This window comes from Apaloderma vittatum, unplaced genomic scaffold, assembly GCF_000703405.1.
Source record: "Apaloderma vittatum isolate BGI_N311 unplaced genomic scaffold, ASM70340v1 scaffold44403, whole genome shotgun sequence".
Lineage (NCBI taxonomy): Eukaryota > Metazoa > Chordata > Aves > Trogoniformes > Trogonidae > Apaloderma > Apaloderma vittatum.
In genome coordinates, this window is record NW_009707235.1 from 11,573 (window position 1) to 31,529 (window position 19,957).

General features: G+C 35.9%; 1 protein-coding gene across 1 annotated transcript in view; it reads right to left on the reverse strand.

The window, feature by feature from the left end:
• CCDC18 (coiled-coil domain containing 18) overlaps positions 1-19,362 on the reverse strand; it is a 19,751-nt gene extending 389 nt beyond the window's left edge. Inside the window, 22 exon segments of the mRNA XM_009866084.1 lie at positions 658-801; positions 1,239-1,355; positions 2,262-2,361; positions 2,831-3,004; positions 3,471-3,613; positions 4,050-4,217; positions 5,478-5,594; positions 6,366-6,443; positions 7,032-7,166; positions 7,897-8,028; positions 8,819-8,929; positions 9,650-9,861; positions 10,515-10,672; positions 10,782-10,885; positions 12,222-12,531; positions 13,364-13,485; positions 14,232-14,328; positions 16,422-16,550; positions 17,383-17,492; positions 18,474-18,641; positions 18,913-19,069; positions 19,232-19,362. Coding sequence (XP_009864386.1) covers positions 658-801; positions 1,239-1,355; positions 2,262-2,361; positions 2,831-3,004; positions 3,471-3,613; positions 4,050-4,217; positions 5,478-5,594; positions 6,366-6,443; positions 7,032-7,166; positions 7,897-8,028; positions 8,819-8,929; positions 9,650-9,861; positions 10,515-10,672; positions 10,782-10,885; positions 12,222-12,531; positions 13,364-13,485; positions 14,232-14,328; positions 16,422-16,550; positions 17,383-17,492; positions 18,474-18,641; positions 18,913-19,069; positions 19,232-19,362 — 3,117 coding nt within the window.
• Positions 19,363-19,957: the final 595 nt, after the last annotated feature.

Sequence of the window (19,957 nt, forward strand, 5' to 3'; positions counted from 1 at the left end):
CTTGGCAAAAATAAAAAGACAATTTGTCTGGAAAGGATGAGTCTAGTCAACAGTTGTACAAGGGCTAGCTAGGAAATCCTTTCCTTCAGAATCATCCCCAGAGTCTTAGGAAAAGTTGGAAGTATGTTAATGATACGTGTGAAGGGTAGCAGCAGGCACTGTCCTGTTCTTGACTGTCATAAATAACCTGTAACAGAAATCAAGATGGAAGAGCTGACATGGCTTGAATTTGCAGCGAAAGAACCTTCATATTCAGCTGTGACACAGCCAAGTCCCTGTGATCTAGAGCAGGGATCAAATGCCTTCGGCGAGAACACAGAGAGAAGACTCCTCCAGTTCCTTGTCATAGAGAAAGAAATGCAGCAGAATCAAAACAGCACAAGCCATTTCAGTTTTGGTGTTTACCTCCAGCTGACAAGCATCTTCTAATGAACTTATTTCTGCAGAAAGCCTGTTTACCTCTGATTTGTAATTTTAAAACATTAAACTGGTGTAACTTCAGGGCATTAAGATTCAGCAGACACCAGGACATACAATACAATTACCTGGGGAGAAGTAATGACTCTTATTCTAGAGAGATAACATATTCTCCTCTAGGCAGTTGTGTTAATGGCATTAAAAATTAATAATTTGTTGTGCATCCAAGGAATATTTTACCTTTTCAAGAGCTTCTAGGCTCTGTTGTTTTCTTTCAATTTTTTTCTTCAGCTGGCTTATTTCTTGATCTCTCTGGAGCAATTCAAACTCTTTCTCACGAAGCTCAGCTTTAGAATGCTGGAGTTTCCTCTCTAAGCTTTCAATCTAACAGAAAATGCAATTACATCATAACAGATATTTTACTGAAATCAGGACAATTAAAGAAAAACCTAAACAACCCAAACAAAACTCACTAATACTGTCACAATATTACTTCTGACTCTTGATTCCTTTGTCAATTTTTTATTCCATTTTTGTCAGTTTTTTCCTTTATTAAGAGAGCTATTTGGGAGCTATATACTATCAAGTAAAAATAATACATTTTAATTTTTCTAATGGTATTACCCTGCAAAATTTTTACTTTTAATCAACAAATATAAAATATTTTTGCTGGTACTCCCTCCCCTCTCCCTACAATAAAGAACCAGTTTTACTCTTCTAGATTATACTTGGCCAGCTACGGTGTCCTAAGACTTGACTTCCTGCTGCCCTTTGTTAGGGAAACTGTTGGGTTTTTTTTTTTTATTTTAAGCAAGAATTACCTGTTTATTGCATTCCTTAATTTCTAACTCTGATTTTTCTAAACTGCACTCCAATCTAATTATTTGTTGTTCCATTTCTCCCTTGTGTTCACGAACTGTCATATCCAAATGTGTAATCTAGAGGTAAAAAAGGAAGAAAAAGAAATGTTTTATTTTTAACTAGTATGCAGATTTTAAGAGGCAATCAGCAAAATGAATGAAACTGATCCTTTGTGGTCTCAGGAATATTCTCTCAAGCAGTCAACCTAAAATTGCACCCTAGCTATCCAGTTTCAAATATAGGGGCCAAACATAGAGAAAAAAGAAAATTTAGGAAAAAGTACTTAACTGAGTATGTTTGGTCCTCAGATACACAGAATACAAGCCTAGTTCTCATTTTAAACAGAATGTAATGAGTAGCTTAGTGTACTAATACATCTTGTTAGAAAGTGACAAATTTGCCAAAGCAAAAAAAAAATAAAATCCTACTGCTTTGATGAATTCCTGGAGCGGCTCACAGAGTACTGTGGCAACAATATATTGCAAGGTTCAGCCTCCTTAAAGTGTTAGTTCCTTGGACAGATTTTTTAAATATTTTTTTTTTTTAAATCTTCTCCTCTCCTTCTCTCTGCACCTCAAATACTCTTGGATACAAAGGCTAGTGACTCCTGCAGGAAGGAGCTATTAGAAGACTGATTATAAATGACAGAAGAATGGCTTTTCCATGATGGGTATCAAATCCCGAAGCCAGACCAAAAGACTGAAATTTATGCACAGCAGAGATAATGTTTCATATTTAGAGACTGCTTCAGAGCTACTCAAATATACTCCAGTGAAAACGAGGAGGGGAATCTATCATTTCCAAGCAAACTTCAGTGCAGACGTTTCCTTTGCTTCATCAAACATCAAGACTTACACTGTGGATGTGTTAACAGTACAGTTTGGAACAATGTGTGTTAAGGCAATTAAACCTAGCAAACTTCTTCTAAGTTATCTACCACATAACAGGAATAATTGTCAGTAACATACTTAAAATGACCTGACCTGAGCTGCTCTTTGTTTCAGTTCCCAATTCCTTTCTTTCAATGCTTGGGCCATGTCAAGGAGTTCTTGGTTTTTGTCTTCAATTTCTCCTTTGCAATACCTGAAATTCTCATATGTTTAATTGCTTAATGCACATTAAATTGCTTAGCTTTAAGTATTCAGCTTGAAAATTACAAGATGTGTTACTTATGCCAAATTACTATAAAACGTCAATCAACTAATTGATTGCAAAGAAACAAACACAAATGGAATAATTCTGTTAACCATATTCCAGGTAGAGATTTCCTAATAACTTCAACTATTCAAGTTATTTAATTGGTTATCAGGACAAAATGTTCTTAGAAAAGAATAGTACAGAAGAAAATATTGTTAATTTATGGTCAAGAAAGAAAGCTGGACAATTTCAGTACAAAAGAAATTCATTCCTGTTAACAATTATCTCACGGATTTGAGATTCAGAAAATCATTTTAGTAGACTCTCAAACAGAATCACCAAAAAATAATAGCACTTTTAAAAATTAAAAGTGAGCTGAGGAGCTACTGTATCAAGTTGTCTTACAGTCACAAACAATCTAAGAGAGCAAATAGCCTTTTCATTGAGCTCTGATCGTGCTTCTTCCAAAGTACTGTCTAACTAATTTATCTACATTGCTTTGTTTTCACCATCTTGTTTTAATTGCACTACTTCTTTTTCCATATTAGTAAGTTCATTCTTGCACTGATCCATCTCTAATTTCATTTGTCTAAATAGAAGAAACAACTAGTACAAAATGAACCTTGAAATAACAAAAGCAACATATGCATGTCCTTACATGATCTAAGAAGACAAGCATTTGTAAATAAAATAGGAATTAAAAAGTCATCTTAAGTAGGCTCTTCTTGCAATAAAAATCATGTTCTTCAAGACGACCAAGCTCTCCTACAATTTACTATCTAGGTTTACAAGCAACCTGATATACTTATGAATTAAATTAAATTATGAAATGCCATCTTAACGCTAAATAGGTTGCCGGAACAGCCATTAAATTCCAGTGGAAGACTTCCATAAACTCAGGCCTCTGCTAGTTAGAAACCTCCCTTCTGATTTCCAGTCTATGCTCATACAGAGACTGAGCTGTACGACCACACAGCTGGATACCATTTCAGACAGTCTTTCTGAACAATAAGTCTATTTGCAGAATACCCCTCCCAGTTATTCCAAATTCCTACCTGACTGTACTGTTAAGTTCATCCACCTTTTGTCTGTTTAAATCTGCTTCCTGAGAAGCTATGCAAAGTTTCTCTTCTGCCTTTCTCAAATCATCCTCTGCACATGCTTTCTGCTTCTGAAGCTCTTGTTCCAGATTGGATACCTATTGAGAATGGTATTTAAAAAACGTTGGTACTTTTAAATTACGTACCAAGAGAACTGTCCATCCTTGTCTTGCCACTTGCATAGCAAGAGTTTTAACACAATGGAATACTTTATAGTCTTAAATTGTATGTAATTTAAGACCAGAACTTTGCAGTCATATTTAAAAGAAAAATATTTTCTAGTAAATATAAAAAGATTCAACTTTCTGCATTTCAGTATACCTATCCTTAAGTGCAGTCTAGGATTTGGTTTTCCAAGTACTTAGTTGCTCTAATGCTAGCTAAAGGTTCTGATAGCACAGAACCAGGCTTATGACAAAATAAATCACTAAACTCATTTATCTAAGGAAACATTCATTTTAAAGCTATTACAAAAACATATATATAAGCATTTAATTATCTGTCTTTAAGTAGACACTTCTCAACGTATTGTACCTGTTTTTCCAGTTTAATTTGATCATCTTCTAGCTCCCCGTTTCTGATAGCTTCTTGCTGCAACATTTGCAGCTGATGACGCAAACTTTGTTGTAGAAAAACATTTTGTTCACTTGTGTCCAGAATATTCTGCTCTTTTAGTTTTATTTCTTTCAGTAAATAACAAACCTGAAAACGCATTTATTTTACATTACAATAAAACATTTTTATTTGCATCAGTGATTCTCTTCAGAATCACCCCTGCAATTCAATAGAACTTCTGGCCCTGAATTTAGTTTCATTATGATTTTAACATTACATAATACATCTCGTAATTCATCACTGAGTTGTGCTTAATAAAGTGAAAGAAGAAGTAACTTGTCAGCCCCAGATATTTTTTTTTTTAATTCTTGTTTTCTAAATATATCTGAACTGGTAAATATAATAAAAACACATAACAAGGATTTTTCATTTCTAAACTACCAAACTACTTTTTTCCTTTCATTCTATTTCTCAGAAAGTCCTTGTTTTTCCCCTTGAGATTTTGTTCTCAGTCCTCCTCTTTATTTCTTCCTGCCTCTATGACAATAATCAATTCAATAAGAAACAGAAATTCTGAGTGCCTAACATGTTGAATGGTCTGATTTCTCAGTGATGAATGCCAAGAATTCTGGCATTGCCCACCCCAAAGTGGAAGTAGTGACTCTGTCATTTACTTATGAAAACACTGGTCACAACCACAAAGCTTCACTCGCTACCCTTGCGCTTCACACAGCATCCAGTCTCTTCATATGCTGTATAAAACCAACAGATTTTGGGCTTAGAAAGCAGCAGCAAAAATCACAGGGTTACGCATAACACAAACCACAGATTTTCATTCACCTACTCCTGTGCAAGGTCTAGGCACCTCTGGATGCCTAAAGCCTGTCCCTCCACAGGTCGTGCAGCACTGACATGAACAGCCTGCTATGATAATGAGTTCATGCCGTTAGGCAACCCTATAAATAAAAATTCATACAAATAATATTTAAACTTAATTCTTTCTTGCTTTCATGTAGTAGTGGAAAGCGTGATAAAACTCAGGGTTTTTTTCTTAGGCCCAGGACTTCTTCCCCATTAGGATACTTGAAACACAAATCAACCTAAGTCTATATTGCAGTAGTGCTCTCTCAATTTTTTCCCCCAAGATAAGGCCTTCTTTCACTTAATTCTGATTTTGTTACTTCTTTCAACAATACATTTACCTTCGTACTTCTTTTCCCTAAGTTTGTCCAGTGTTTCTTAATTGTGATTTCCCCCACTGGCCTAACAAAGTGTACAATCTTTTCCCTGCTTCCTTCTTGTTCATAGTTCCTGCTGCGAATGTTTTGTCTCACAGACAAGCTTTTAGATTAAATCATTCATAACAAGCATTCTCTGCAACACAGAATTATTAAAACAAGCTGTTACCTCTTCAGACCTTTTTCTGAGTAGATTTTCAAACATCTCCTTATTTTCTTGTGACTCACTCAGATACATTGCAACTTGTTCCTTGCACGCCTCTAGTGCTGACTCAAGTTGTCTCACCTATTTGAATGTAACAGATTACTTAAAGTTGGATGGCATGGTTTTTATAACTAATCTAAAACAAATGTTAAAAACGATCTTTGAGTGAAAAGCTACATTTTTATCTAGAGTATTAAAATAGGCATAGAAGATTACAATAAACTTTGAGATAATATTAAGCAATTAAAACTCTTTGTGAAATTAATTTACAATACTTTAGACTGCATTTAAATCAGATGAGACTATCAGTTATAAGAAGATACTCCAGTATTTTTCTGTAGCTAGAACTTAAAAGCAAACATGTGCCCAATACCAAATCATTAATCCACCATGGTTTATAACATAAAGAATTGTATAAATAAATTTGAAATGATCATTGCAAGTTGTGACAAGTCTTTTTCAAAAATAACAATTCCTCTCAAAAAGCTACTAAATAGCTTTTTTTTTTTTGCCCTTCTGCGCTGAGACACTGCCTGAGTTCTACCTAAAGGGAAAGGAAAAACTTGCAAGAATCTCAACACCGTGAATCTATTTTACACTTTTTCTATTAATTTTTTAAGTAATTTTATAAAGCAATCATGCATTGCATAATCTCTTACAGCAGGTTTCATCATACCTTTAATAAAACAAACAAAAAAAACCCCCTTCTGTTTGATGACTTCTGAAATATTTACATTAGACAAATTTCTATAAAGCAGCCTTACTATAGTTTTCCTGTAGAGGATAAAAGAAAATATACCACTACTGCAAACTTCAAAACTATTACTTGAAAGTTACAAAGAGCATACTAACTTTGATTGTTTCTTCTGTTAACTGGCTTTTCAGCATCTTCAATCCTTGATCTTTCTTGACATTTTGACTTTCCATTTCCTGTTTGTACACATATTTTCACTCAAGAGAACAAAATTTAAACATAGTAACAGTAGTTTAACTAATAAAAACTCATACTAAGAATCAGGAAAGAAAATCAGATCAATGTATTTAAAACACAATTGTTTGTATACTGTATTTGTGTGCATCATACTCTCAAGTGAATTTTGTTCCTGATAGGCTTCCCTTCATATTCTGCAGCAGCAGTAATTATTGAAAGGAATAAAACATCACCATAATAGAACATTCTTGATTTTCTACCTAGTGCAGAAAAGATGAGATTGTTCTTTATTGAGATCTCTTTCCTTTGAGTAGAGCAAGAAGCCCAAGGGACAAAGCAGAGGCATAAACAGAACAGTGAGAGAGAAAATAATGAAAAGTCAATAAAGTTTGTAAAGTTTGTGCAATATATAGTAGCAGTAGCTAGGGACTACACTAGATTCAGGCAATTACACAAACAAATTAAAAATCAAAAGCATAAGTAGCTTTTATTTTCTCTAATTTTTCCATGTGTTTATGGATACACTTTTCATCATTATTTGTCACATCTTTGATCTACATTTAAAGAAAGTCAAGGGCCAACCGTACCTCTCTGCTTTCTATCAGCAGCCCATCCAATGATTCAATGTGATGCTGTTTATGTAAAACATCTTGTTGTAAAATAGATATTATTTTCTCTTGTTCAATGACTTGTTGTTCTTTCTTCTCCAGCTGTGTCTGAAGCTGTTCATAAATAATTCACAATTTTGATAAGCTTTTTCCAAGAATTTGTGCATCTAAATATATCATTCAAATTCTATTCACCTATCACGTTTAAGAATGAAAAGTAAATACATTTCTGCCATCAGCAGTATTGCACAGTCTTTAACACAAGAAGAAAAACCAAATGCTTAATATTTTAGAGTAATATGCTATTAATCAAAAGAATGAGGGCAGGCAGAGCGTAACTGTCATCAGTCAAGACAGCAAGACATGAATACATTCTTTAGTAAAAGGTGACAAACTTCTCGAACAGCTAGAAATAGCCATGGTTATATTTTTAATCAAATTAAGCAACAGAATTCTTCTCTAAAGACTGGAACACCTACTGATAGTTCTTTCTGAACACATGCTCATAAGGCTCAGGCTGGCAGAGGTTCAGCAAATGAGAGAATATTGTTAGAAGCTGTCATGATTTAAGCCCAACAGGCAAAAGTGCAATACGTTTGGGGGGTTTGGGATCAAAGAACAATAGTATTCGTCCTAAGTCCCTAGTTCTCTTCAGCTGAGCAGAAAAGAGGGTGCGAATATCTCAGAGGGACATCATGAGATTGTGTAGTGGTAGATGGAAAACGAACTAAATCACGAAATGTAGGGAGAAGATGTAACTTTTTAATCCACCTCAGAAGTACTAAAAAACCAAAGAAATGTATGTATATCACTCGAACACAGTAGCACACAATGAAGGTCTTACTAGTTCAATCTGTTTCTCCATCTCTTTGTGCTGTTCAAGGTGAAGCAACTTTTCTTTTTCCAAAAACAAAGTTATTTTCTCATGTTCCTTGCTCACAGTTGTTTCCAACTCATAAATACACCTGTTTTTTTCCTGGGAAACAGCAGCAATGAAAAGGACTTAATAAAAATATTTAGCTGTGATATTAAATAGTGCTTTATCTGATGATCAAGTTGCTAGATTTCATAGACGAGTAACATGAAAAACACTGAAATTATACACAGAATGTCTTAGCTCAAAGAACATCACACCTATAACACAGGCACAGAATGTCACTAAATGCAGCCACTAGCGAGACAAGGTGTCCGCCAAGGTGGACTGTGGGCACAGATTATAGCAACTGGAGCAAGGATCTCCTGACAAAAAAATTCCATGTCCACATGAATAGATGGAATTTTTAAAATACAGGTTTCTATTTGAAAGGGACCACATAGTTTCCTTTTGTAGCAACCTCAGAATCTTTCCCAAAATGGAAGAAGTTTGTATAACAATACCCAGACTGGAAACTACAGTGCTCCAATTGTTAGATCACCATCTTAATTATTACCATTAAGAAGTCTTTTTTATTCACAGGTCTATCTGTATTTCATGGAAACAAATGGCAATGCTACAACTCAGTTCAATAGGACCAGATTTTCTTTGCACATATCACCACAAGGAAAAATGTACCTGTCGGTAACTTACCATGTTCAAAAGTAGGAAAAAAGGGATGGTTTATTTGAAGCAAGATTCATTTTTTAAAGACTGTATTGTCTAAAAACTGCATATATTGTTTAGCAGATCTGAAAGTCTATTCATTTTGAATATCCAGAATAATACTGTTCTAATGATCTCCACTTATGACTTTTTACATAAATGTAGTTTCTCACTGAGAACATTTTACCATGAGTTCCTGTTCCAACTCAGCGTTTCTTGCTGCAGCAGTGGAATAAGCAACAGTCTTTTCTTTCAACTGTTTCTCAAGTGTAGTAAGTTGAGAAGATTTCTTTGTTATCTGAAATTAAATATGGCACAACACAGTATGAAAACAACCATTTCAGGTTTATTCAAAGTGTGCAGATATACTTTCTTACCACCAATTCCATTTCAGTTACCACTATTTCCTAGCATTGTTCATTATTTATTTGTTTGATTCTTTTTGTATGGTCTATTAAACTTTACTACCTACAGAGAAGAATTCAGGACAATTTACCTCAATTTTATCCAACTCACGATAATTATCAGTGAGTGAATGAGTGAATTAGCTATTACAAATATGAAACACTGATGATCATTATTAGGATATACTGCAAATCCCATTATGCTGGAATTCTATAAACACATTAGCTCCAGAATGTAAAGAATTTTAACTTACTCAACTAGAGAGAGCTAACTGAAGCTTAATTTCTTTCTTTTTTGTGACTCTTTGGTAATGATAATCTTTGGCAACTGTACTAACATTTAATGAGGAAAAATACAATGGTTCCTTTGACATCTGTTTCTTAAGATTACACATTAATTCAACCATACCAAGGCAACAAGGCTGCATATTTTCCACATAACAAATCAAAGTAGTAGTAGTAAAGTTTATTTCTAATTTTTCTTAAATAATTTTTTCTTAACTAAGCCAGATTTTCAAATTAATATGGCAACTGCAGCTTCTCCATAACTACTGTCTTTACTGAACTAAACAAAAAGTGACTTTTTTTTTTTTAAGTGCTGCTAAAAAACTTACTTCTCTCTCTAAGCTACTAGTTTTCCTCAGTAGGTCTTCCTGTATGATTTGAAACTGACTGGCTCTCTGAGCCATGCTGGTCTTCAAAGAAGAATTCTCATCATCTGCTTTTGTCAGTTTAGAACGTAACTCTTTTATCTCTTTCTGGAATATTTGCCTCTCCTTTTCAAATTGTTTGCTGATAAGTTCCAACTGTTGACATTTTCTCCTCTCTCAAAGTAGAAAAAATAGATTTAATAATAATTCATAAAAGAACATACAGACCAGCACTTAAGCAAATAATCATACAAACCAAAGAGAGAAGAAATATAATTACAGCATATTGAACTAACACCATATTCAGAAACAAGGTTATTTTTTTCCTTAGTGTAACTGAAAGCTATGACTCATGGAAACAAACACCACCTCCAAACAAGAAAACAAAAAAATACCCTGACAAACAAACAAAAATTGAAGAGACAGCAACATTATATAGGTGTCCTGAAGTAATTTTGGGAATCAGTCCTAAGAGAAACTGCAGAAGCAATTGCAGGAAGTCCACAACAGGAGGATACAGAGAAAAGAATCAAAGAAAACACAAAGACCTAAGCATGACCTGCATAACGGAAAAATAGATGGTTCTATTCTGACACAACTAATAGTTTGGATATTGCTTAACAAGCAAAAGGAATGAGAAGACTGTGCCTGGAGAACATGACAATTTCCAAATTTCCAAGGTGGCAAAATGCAGCCTGTTCAACCAAATCATACTTCTTAGCTTAGACATATATTTAAAAAACACCATAAAACCAACTTAAACCCCACCAAAAATGCCTATTCTGTGGGTTAATGAGACAGAACTGCACATCTATTTCGGTGAGCTTACCTCCTTGACTTCTGATCAATTTGACAGGCTCTGTTTCCAGGCCACATAACCTGCTATTTTCTTGTCCTTCATTATCAGTAGAAAGATGCTCAGCTCCAGTACAGATAGTTAAGTTTGCATGAGGCTCTTGAATTTCTGCTGTCATTGCCAGTCTAGTGCTATTATAAAGGAGGAGACAATTATTTAACATTCCTCCTACATGCTAGTTCTAATATCACCTTATTATCTGCCTATTCTTGCTGTGATTCAGTAACCACAAAGTTATACCTTAGGTCAGCAGTCAAAGGTCTATTTGATTCACAGCAAGATACAGAGTGAGCTTCTTCTGTTGAGGGACTGGATAGCTGGTGTTTCAAGTGGTGCCATTTAAACTAAAAGTTAAGGGAAACCCAAGATCAATACAAAATCAACTTTCAATTGCTTCACAGCATGATTAATTCACATTTTACAGTAGCATATAAATTTTTAGACACGTATGCCAGGATGCTAAAAGTTTGGATAACTTGGTAATTAAAATTATTATCCTAAGTAAGAGCTTGCAGAGCGCTGCAGGTTTGTCTCTCATTACCAGAAATTATAGGCATTAAGGCTCTCTCAAACTGAGACCATTCCTTTAGATATCTTTGTACAAGTACTGCAGCATGAACATTTTTGCTGTGAAAAATAAATGGAGACAGAAATTCCAGGTTTTCAACTTCTCATATTACGCTTTCTTTCAGATTTTGACTGCATTTAATACAATTTTTTTCTCAAGTTAGAGGGCTTCTGAACATTTCATTAAATTACTAGAATAATCTTTCTTTTTTCCCCAGGAAATGTAAATCTGTTTTCCAAAAAAGGCCCTAAAACAATTTTTAAGGCTCTTCCAAATAAATGCCTACAGTCACAACAGAGCATAACAACATCTTTATATAAATTATATTCTCTTCAGCATAGATCACTTTGGTAATTCCAAAAATCACAGAGAAAGTATGCTTTTGATTTTGCTTTCATTACTCACACTTCTACTTCAAAAGTAAAGATATCTGATGTAGTCTGTACTCCTGACCTTGCATATCTCTCTAGCCCTTCCTGACTTCCCAAACAGTTCCACCAGTAACCCCAGTCAGTTCACAACTTTGGGTTTCTTATATGACTCTCCCAATCATGGGCAGTTTAGTGATAAAGCTTCACCAGTATAAGCTTCAGGCATATAAGCCAGGGTTCATGCCGGTAAAACTAAAGTTCATTTGCAGTCAAGGAAGGTGAGCCTTCTCTTTCCCAGACAAAAAAACCAACCAAACAAACAAAAAAAAGAGTTATATGAACATCTCTCCTGCTCCAATGTCTCCACTGCTGAGGCTGACACATGGGAAATGTCACACTGTTCCACCGAGAAAAACCTCTCCATCATACATTTTGACATGACATCATCATGTTTTAGAGAATATACACGTATCTGAAGCATCAATACATTGAACTGAGGAACAGAAGTGTAATTTTAAATGCTTGTTGATTAATCAATTCCAAAGCACCTATTCCTTGCCCTTGAATGGGAAGACAAAAGTAAAATATTTAAATTAAGAAACTCATCATCCATGCATCTTGAAAACTGAAGATATTTTACGCAGATTATTTCTCAAGAACATCACAGGATTTTCATGCAATGTCAGTTACGAGGGTTTAAGACACATGATACAATTTTTAAGGATATACCAGTTACTGTACCTCTTCAGATGTACTCCGACACAACTGGGAAATAATGGTTTCTAGTATGTTGAGCTCTTCCCTTAAGTCTTTAATGTCTTGGTGACATAATTTCAAGTGGTTATGTTGCTGTGCAGTAAGTGCTTTCAGCTCTGCATTTTCACTTATTAGAGCACTCTTCTCATTAAGCATCATTTCTTTTTCACTAAGTTTACTCTCAAGCTCAACGATCTTCTGATCAGACTGAGTCAGTATTGATACCATTTCAGCGTTCTTTGCCTCTAGAGTCTTTATTTCCTCTTTTGTGCTACGATTCTCTTCCTTTAATGGCCTAAAAAAGTATATCCATTTAAAAGACATAGCTCAACATAGATGATCTTTATTATTAAAAGTACTAGGAGAACACACCGTAACTATACTGTTTTACTCATCTCCTTCCTCGCAAAATCAAGGATTAGCTCTACACAAAGGACAGAAAAGTTTTCACTGCTTTACGACGGTTTTACTGTTCCTAAGGACCAAATGCAAACTGCTATCAGCAAATAAAATGAAAAAATAGACCACTTCTCATTCTTAAGCAACTTAATACAGTTTTAAGCACTATCAGGACAGTCACTGGTAGGAAACAGATCAAGGAGGGTTTAACTGTGAAGCCTGCCCACTGGACGTCAAAAGCATCCTTCCTTCTAGCTACGGACTGACACTGTGGTGTGCAAGAAGTTGCAGCTCGCACCTGGTGCTGTAAGTGAGCTCACAGAGCGCTTCCTCTGTGGGCTCGCACACCAGCAGACTGCAGGCAGTAGAAGAGATACACATAAAGCCAGAGTACCCACACCTCCCACAGAAACAGTGTGAGAGCAAGAGAATTTATGCTCTCAGAACGCTTGGCAGCGTGTTGCTTCTAACTGTGAACATGTGGCAACTTGCATGATTAAAACTTTTAAGGACTAGTTTCAGAAAATAAATTAGAAACCTGTAAATGTTCGCTAACAATTTTTACCTAATCAGTATTATGGTTTGCCTGTCATACTGCTGACACTGATCCGAGGTGTTTGCTTTAGTTTGAACTATATAAATTGAGCAGCACATTCACAGTGATAGCTATAACATCCAATTTTTTCCACAAAAACTTGTACAGAGATTTTTAAAAATCTTTGCATTACCTTAATTGTTCTTCTAGGATGTCTACATGTTTTCTGTAGCTTACACACGTTTCGTTCAACTTCTCTTTTTCTTTCTCACAATTGATTAAACGCTTTCCCAAGGCTACTTCTTCAGCTTTAACCTTAAAAAGCAATTTTTTTGTTACTGTACAACGATAATCTAAGCTTCCATGACCAACAGGCTTTTAAAAAAAGAATGCTATCAACACTGTTCCATTTCTTTTTTTTTTCTTTCTGTAAGCCTTAAGATAATTCTATTGTTCACTGTTATGAGGAAAACGAGAGGGGAAAAGTTTGTGTTTTTTCTGTCATTTGGGAAAAAAAAGTAATGCTATTTCGGTTTAATATTTTAGGGTATATTTGTGGTTGGCAATCTCTTTCCACAAGGAAAGAAACCTAATCATATAAAAATTCACTGTAAGAGCTAACTGTCTCAAGCCTGTATTTTCTCCTCCCACAAGGCAGGAAGCATTAAAAATTTTGACAACTAGATCAACTTAATTCTCAGCTCTTCTCTAGTTTCTGTTTCACTGAACAGATTCTACAGACGGAGTCAGAGGCAAAAGAATTCTCTTAAAAGGATGATATACTCCTAAAATGTGAAATTCCCAGCTGGCAAGCAAGAAACAGAAGAAGCAGCAGCATTATCAGGATATCTAAAAGACGCAGACTGTCCAGAGTGTTTAAAACTGAGTAGCTCAAGTTATCACCACAAACTGTTGCTTACCCTGCCGCACCTCTCTTAGGACTTTGCCACCAACAAGAGGAAACAATTGACTCACCGGTGAATCCCTTACTGTATGCTGCCTAGCTTACTGGAAGAAGCAGAATCCTAACAGCATGGCAAAAACAAGTGAAAAACTCTTACCTTCTCCAATTTTTCAGTTATTTTCTCTTTATACTTTTTGAAAGCTCTTGTCAGCTCCTCGACTTTCCACAAAGCTTCATTTCTTTGCTGTTCTGCTCTGCAAAGAAGCATACTGGTTTTAAAAATCACTGATTTCAGTCATCATGTAATTATCCCCTCCAGTTACTAAAAACAACTACTCAGTTAATTGCTCCAGGTAACTTCCTTTCTTCTTCCAGCTTTTCAAGTCCGAGGTAGAAAAAGTTTCACAAAGAAGAAATTAATTTTAAATATCATTTTTGCATATTAACATAAACAAAATTCCAGTAAGACTAAGAACATAAAACCAAACAGTTTGATATCCCTTTAGAAGGGGTTTGATTCAAGTCATCCTGCCAGTAAAATCATCCCTGGCAGTAAAAGCCTGTTTTAAGGGCCAGGACAGCATGCACGATAAGGAAGCAGAAGATAGCAGTGCTCCTTAAAATTCAAACTGCTTAAGGGGAGCTAGAGAAGACTTTGATACCGAAGGGAGCTCTTGTGACAGAATTATAGTGGGACTGACAGGAACTCATCAAAGGATAAATTATTCGGAGGATACTGGAGAGATGCATCAATAATAATAAAGGAAACTGAGACTGGGATGATACCAGGTGAGTAACTTCAAAGCAGCGACCCAGCCTGCCTGGTGTTTTGCTAAACACTGCGCTGCTCTCCCTAGGGAAGAAGTTGGAATAGCAACCGTGGGACAGGTCGAGTGTGCAGTCCGCTCAGGACACCCGACACAGGCACGCAAGAATTACCACTGCTCAGTAACATTAGAATCATAGAATGGCCTGGGCGGGACGGGACCTCAGCGATCATTTAGTCCAACCTCCCTATCATGGGCAGGGACGCCACCTCTCGACTAGATCAGGCAACACGTGGGGACCAAACGGGAATCGAACCCCTGAGCTTGGTGTTACCAGCACCACGCTAACCGGCCCCCTTCTTCCACTAAGGGAACTGTGGGGATGAGGCATCTGCCTCACCTAAGTACAGCCTGCCCTCACATTAGTGTTTCTCAGTCAGAAGACCACTGCCCATCTGGAGATGGCAAAAGCATTCAGAGAAGGGGATAAAGGATTTCAGAATAACAAACAAAATAGCATTAGCCTGAAGTGCTTCAGTTTGGCCAAAGAATAAGTAGTTGCAATGACTGATGAAAAGCAAACTGTAATAATTGTTAATACTAACCATAATACCGTATGTTGCCTTTAACACCTGGCAGAAGCTCACTTTTCCCAAAGTACCAGAATATTTAGATTTGAAACTAGTAAGTAAGTACAGCCACGAACACTGAACATAAATCAACACATTCTTTGACCAGTAGCACAAGCCCCACAGTATTTCCATGTGTCTAACTATGGGAAGGTTGGAGGTAATTTCATGGGTAGATGGACATGCCAAACAAGGATTTTGCATTCAAAAGCCTCAAGAAATGTTTTCCGAAGTCATTAATTCAGTCAATTTTTTGCCCTAGGCAATGCAGTTAAATGAATTGGGCAGACAGGAATCTTTTTATTATTCCTTTCATTTCTTTAAAATTACATTTTTGAGGTGATAGGATTATATATGATAGCCTCCAACAGTCAAAAGAAACTACCTGGCCCTCCCAGAAGGCACACAACCGCTAAGCAAAAGGAGGCAAGAAGAAAGAAATGAGGACTGGGACAGAATTACAGCACCCTTTTCAACAGTAACGTATAGACAGGTAAGATGAAGGATAACACTAAAAACGTTCTCTTGAGGAAGCTGTGCTCCTATCACTTTCCTCCCACTAACAACAAAAACACAGCACTCAATACTGCTGAATACAGAGTACTGAGCGTACATTGTAGCTTCTTGCAAGACGAAGTCAAAAGTAATTCAGGAAAAATACATTCTGTACACATTTCAGCTCTCCACTGCAGTACATCTCTTCTGAAGGGAAAAAACAGGTGATAAACTGGTTACTAGCATATGGTAACAGCCTGCAACTATCAGCAAATTTCAGATTTTAAAAAGTGACTATTTAAAAAGTATCTTCACTTAGAATTTCCCACTTGAAAAAAAAAAACCCACATCCTTAACACAGAAAAACAATTCATTCCACAAAGTAAACCTCTGCCAATGGAAATAAATGCTATACACAATCATTCTGTGTTCATTTATTAACAACTATGTAGCTACCTCTTTCCTTGCTTGCTTTGTTCAATTAACTCCATTTTCAGATTTTTGTAGTCCTTTTTGTATCTTTGCAACAAGTTTTCTCTTTCCATTCCTGTTTTCTGGCTTTGATCTAGTTTATCTTCTGCATCTCTAGCAAATAAGCAAAGTATTATTAAAAAATAGGAACTTTTTTTGCAAATAAACTAGATTTTTGTTGCTGTTTTCTGCACATGGTTGAGAAGTGCTAGTCAAACACATCACAACTCTCAAAGCTAGGCTTGGAACACCCATAGTCTCCAGAATCCCCAGGAGTACGTCTGCAGTCTGGAGTGGTGTCCACACCTCATCAACAGGCATCCAGTGTCACGACTGCCAAGAACACAGACGGCTGACTTTCTGTCATGAGACCTGAACACAGAAATTGCCATTTTTCTCGGAATAGGTATGACTGGTCAGGATACACACGTGGGAAATGATACTAAAATGTAAATTAAATATAAGTGGGTTTATTTCTCGTGTGAAGACAGACTACTGAGATATTAATAGAATATCCTATATCATGAAGTTGTAAGATAAACTGATAGCCTCTGGACATTGTTTATATTAGCTTTATTTGGCCATTCACCTTGATCAATATATTTATGAAGAAGGAATCCTTTACATCACATGCTGCACAGTCATGTTTGCAAATATACATGCTTGTTTACCGTAGAAGATATGCAGTCATGCAGCATACAATCACTCTAGTCAGTTATAAGAGCACATTCATGTTTAGCGTACATTATAAACTGGTTTATTTTAAGAGCCTTTATTATTTTCTCTCATTTCTTGAAGTACATTCAGTACAAAACAAAACATCTTTCAGATCTTCAAGTCCCAGATTATAATGACCCACAGTGTACCAGTCTTGTTACCCCAAAAAAGAGATTGGACAAGCAAGCAGATCACAATAAAAATGTTGATTTAAAAGTACACTTATTACCTCAGAATGTTATCTTGAGCTGAAACTTCTGCTTCCAGGTTTACAATCTGTTCTTTCAACTTCGGAATGCTGACTAAATGTGTTTCTAAAGTCGATTCAAGGTAAGAAATCTGAAATGCAAACATATTTGGGGTTTCATTAGCACTTGCATATATACCTTCAGGTGAGACACATAAGAATAATCTGCCTGATGAATGAAACAGTGCTCTTAACCTCACTGTAAAAATATGCTTGTTCATCTACTCAAACTGACCTCTGATTTTCTGCTCATTTAACATCCTTTCAATCCCCTAGCTCCCTTCCAGTGTTATATGCTGTCTAGCAGAGTGATTTCTTTCTATGTTGATCCCATCTCTTGCTTTTTACCAGACGTTTATATTCCACTGTGTGTTCTTACCATGCCCGACAGTCAAACATTTTATCTACTTATTTGTATTGCCTTGGAGATAACAGTTCTCAAACAAAAAGCACAAAGCATAGTTATGTTTTATTAATGCCACACATAAACCACATTCAAGAATGTAGTTGTCCTAAAAGAAAACCAACCCATACTTACAAGTGTATATTCAAATCAGTAATGTTTTATGAGAATCAATATTTCCTTCTAACTCACCTTCACTTCTCAAAGTAGCAACATCAATCCAACCTGAAAAGGTCAACATTGTTCATTTCCTAGACAAATTACTATTGTGCCATTATTATTCCCATTAATCTTAACATAGCTCAGCCCTGTGAACATACAGTACTAAATACATTGCTGACTTATTTTCTTACATAATGTATTCTTCATTCTGCAACTTACTGGCTTTAGACTAAACTTTGGAACACAAACAGAAAGAATTCATAACCAATATAGTCTTGCTTATGCAGAAACAGATAGCAAACTATTCTGTTCCAAGATTAAAGACGAATGTTATGAAAACATATACTAAATTTTAATTTTTTAATACTAAATTTAGATAGATTAAGACAAAACAAAGAAATAGGATGTTCTGCTTGGAACTGCAGGCTCAAAAGTCATGGTCACTGGGACTTCTTTTGTGCCTTTGGCGTTTGTTTTTCTTTTTGATGAATACATTAAAAATACATACTCTTGTTTTTGACTGCATCAATTCAAAGTTCACTGTTTCCACTCTGTTCTTTAGGTAGCGGTTCTGAGAAGTCAAGGATGCATTTTGCTCATAGAGGGCATCCAGCTTCTCCTTAAGGCATTCATTTCCTTCCACAGTTTTATCAGAAGTTGTGGGTACCAAGTAAGACTAGACATAAAAAAAATTTGTTCTATACATACACGTATACACACATAAACACACAGGCACTTACATGTGCATAATGCAAGCAATATATACATCACTGGAAACTCTGCAGAACAAATGTATTTAAACCACGTTACGATCAAGAGTGCTTAGTTGATAAAATTGCCCAATACTAGAGTGTATCAACTCCAAGCCATAGAAGCAAAAAATACCCATAAATGCATAGACTAGAAAACCAAAGCCGTAAAAATAAGCAATGAAGTGCAGTATTTACTTCAGATTTTCTTTGAAAATCCTGGCAAGATGTTTTACCAGCATTCTTCTCAGAGTTGGAAACGCCCTGATGGTTGCAATTAGGCTGAACAAGGTCCTCCAGAGTAAAGTCTACAGCCTCATCGAAGCAGTGGCCACAGTGTTCACTTGTATTAGTGCTAGGATGGAGGGTAAAAAGTTGCTACACCATTTTTTCTTTGTTATTTTTAATTGCTTATAAAGAGCATTCAGAAGAAAAGCACAAAAGAAGCTATTTCAATAATCCATTACACTGAATAAGACAGATTCACACTATAAGAGACATTCCCAAACACTCATACCTGGAAAGCTCTTCCTCTACAGTTTGTAGGTTTTTTTCAGTTCTCCTCAGCTGATTCCGTAATGACTGTACATTTGCAAGCAGGTCCTCAGCAGCACCACTTTTAGAGCTAGTCCACATACTATATTCCATTGCTACCGGATATAAGGCTAAAATAATATTTAATATTAAAATATTTTTAAATGCTTGTGAATACTATTTGCTAAGATAAAGACATGAAAACAAGGCAAACAGAAAAGAGGAAAGGAGAAAGAAAAATACAGACAAGAAAATACTGAATTTCCAATGTAAACATATATTCTGGACACTACTCCTTCCCACATTCACTAGATAAAAATTATTCTTATAAAACAAATAACAAATTTAGGTACAAATTAACTTTTGAGAAAGAGTTCTGCGTGTATTCATGAACTACGAGAAGCTTCAAGAATCGCCACTTACGAAAACCGGAAGAACCTGCTCTACGTTAGCTACCAAAAACTGTTTATACACTGCATCGCAGTTACTTCGGAAGTCCCGTGCCGCTGGCAAAGTGCCTAAAAACGTAACAACACATACACTAAAAACACACAAATCTTGCCTCGCTGTCCAATGACCAGCGAATTTTAAAAAAGTCAAGAGCAGCAAAGACTTGCAGCGCCGAGGATGCAAGTTACTAAGCTGGGGGGTGAGCAGCCCTCACCACAGCAAGACTTGGCAGATCGCGCGCAGACACTTTGCTGTATCG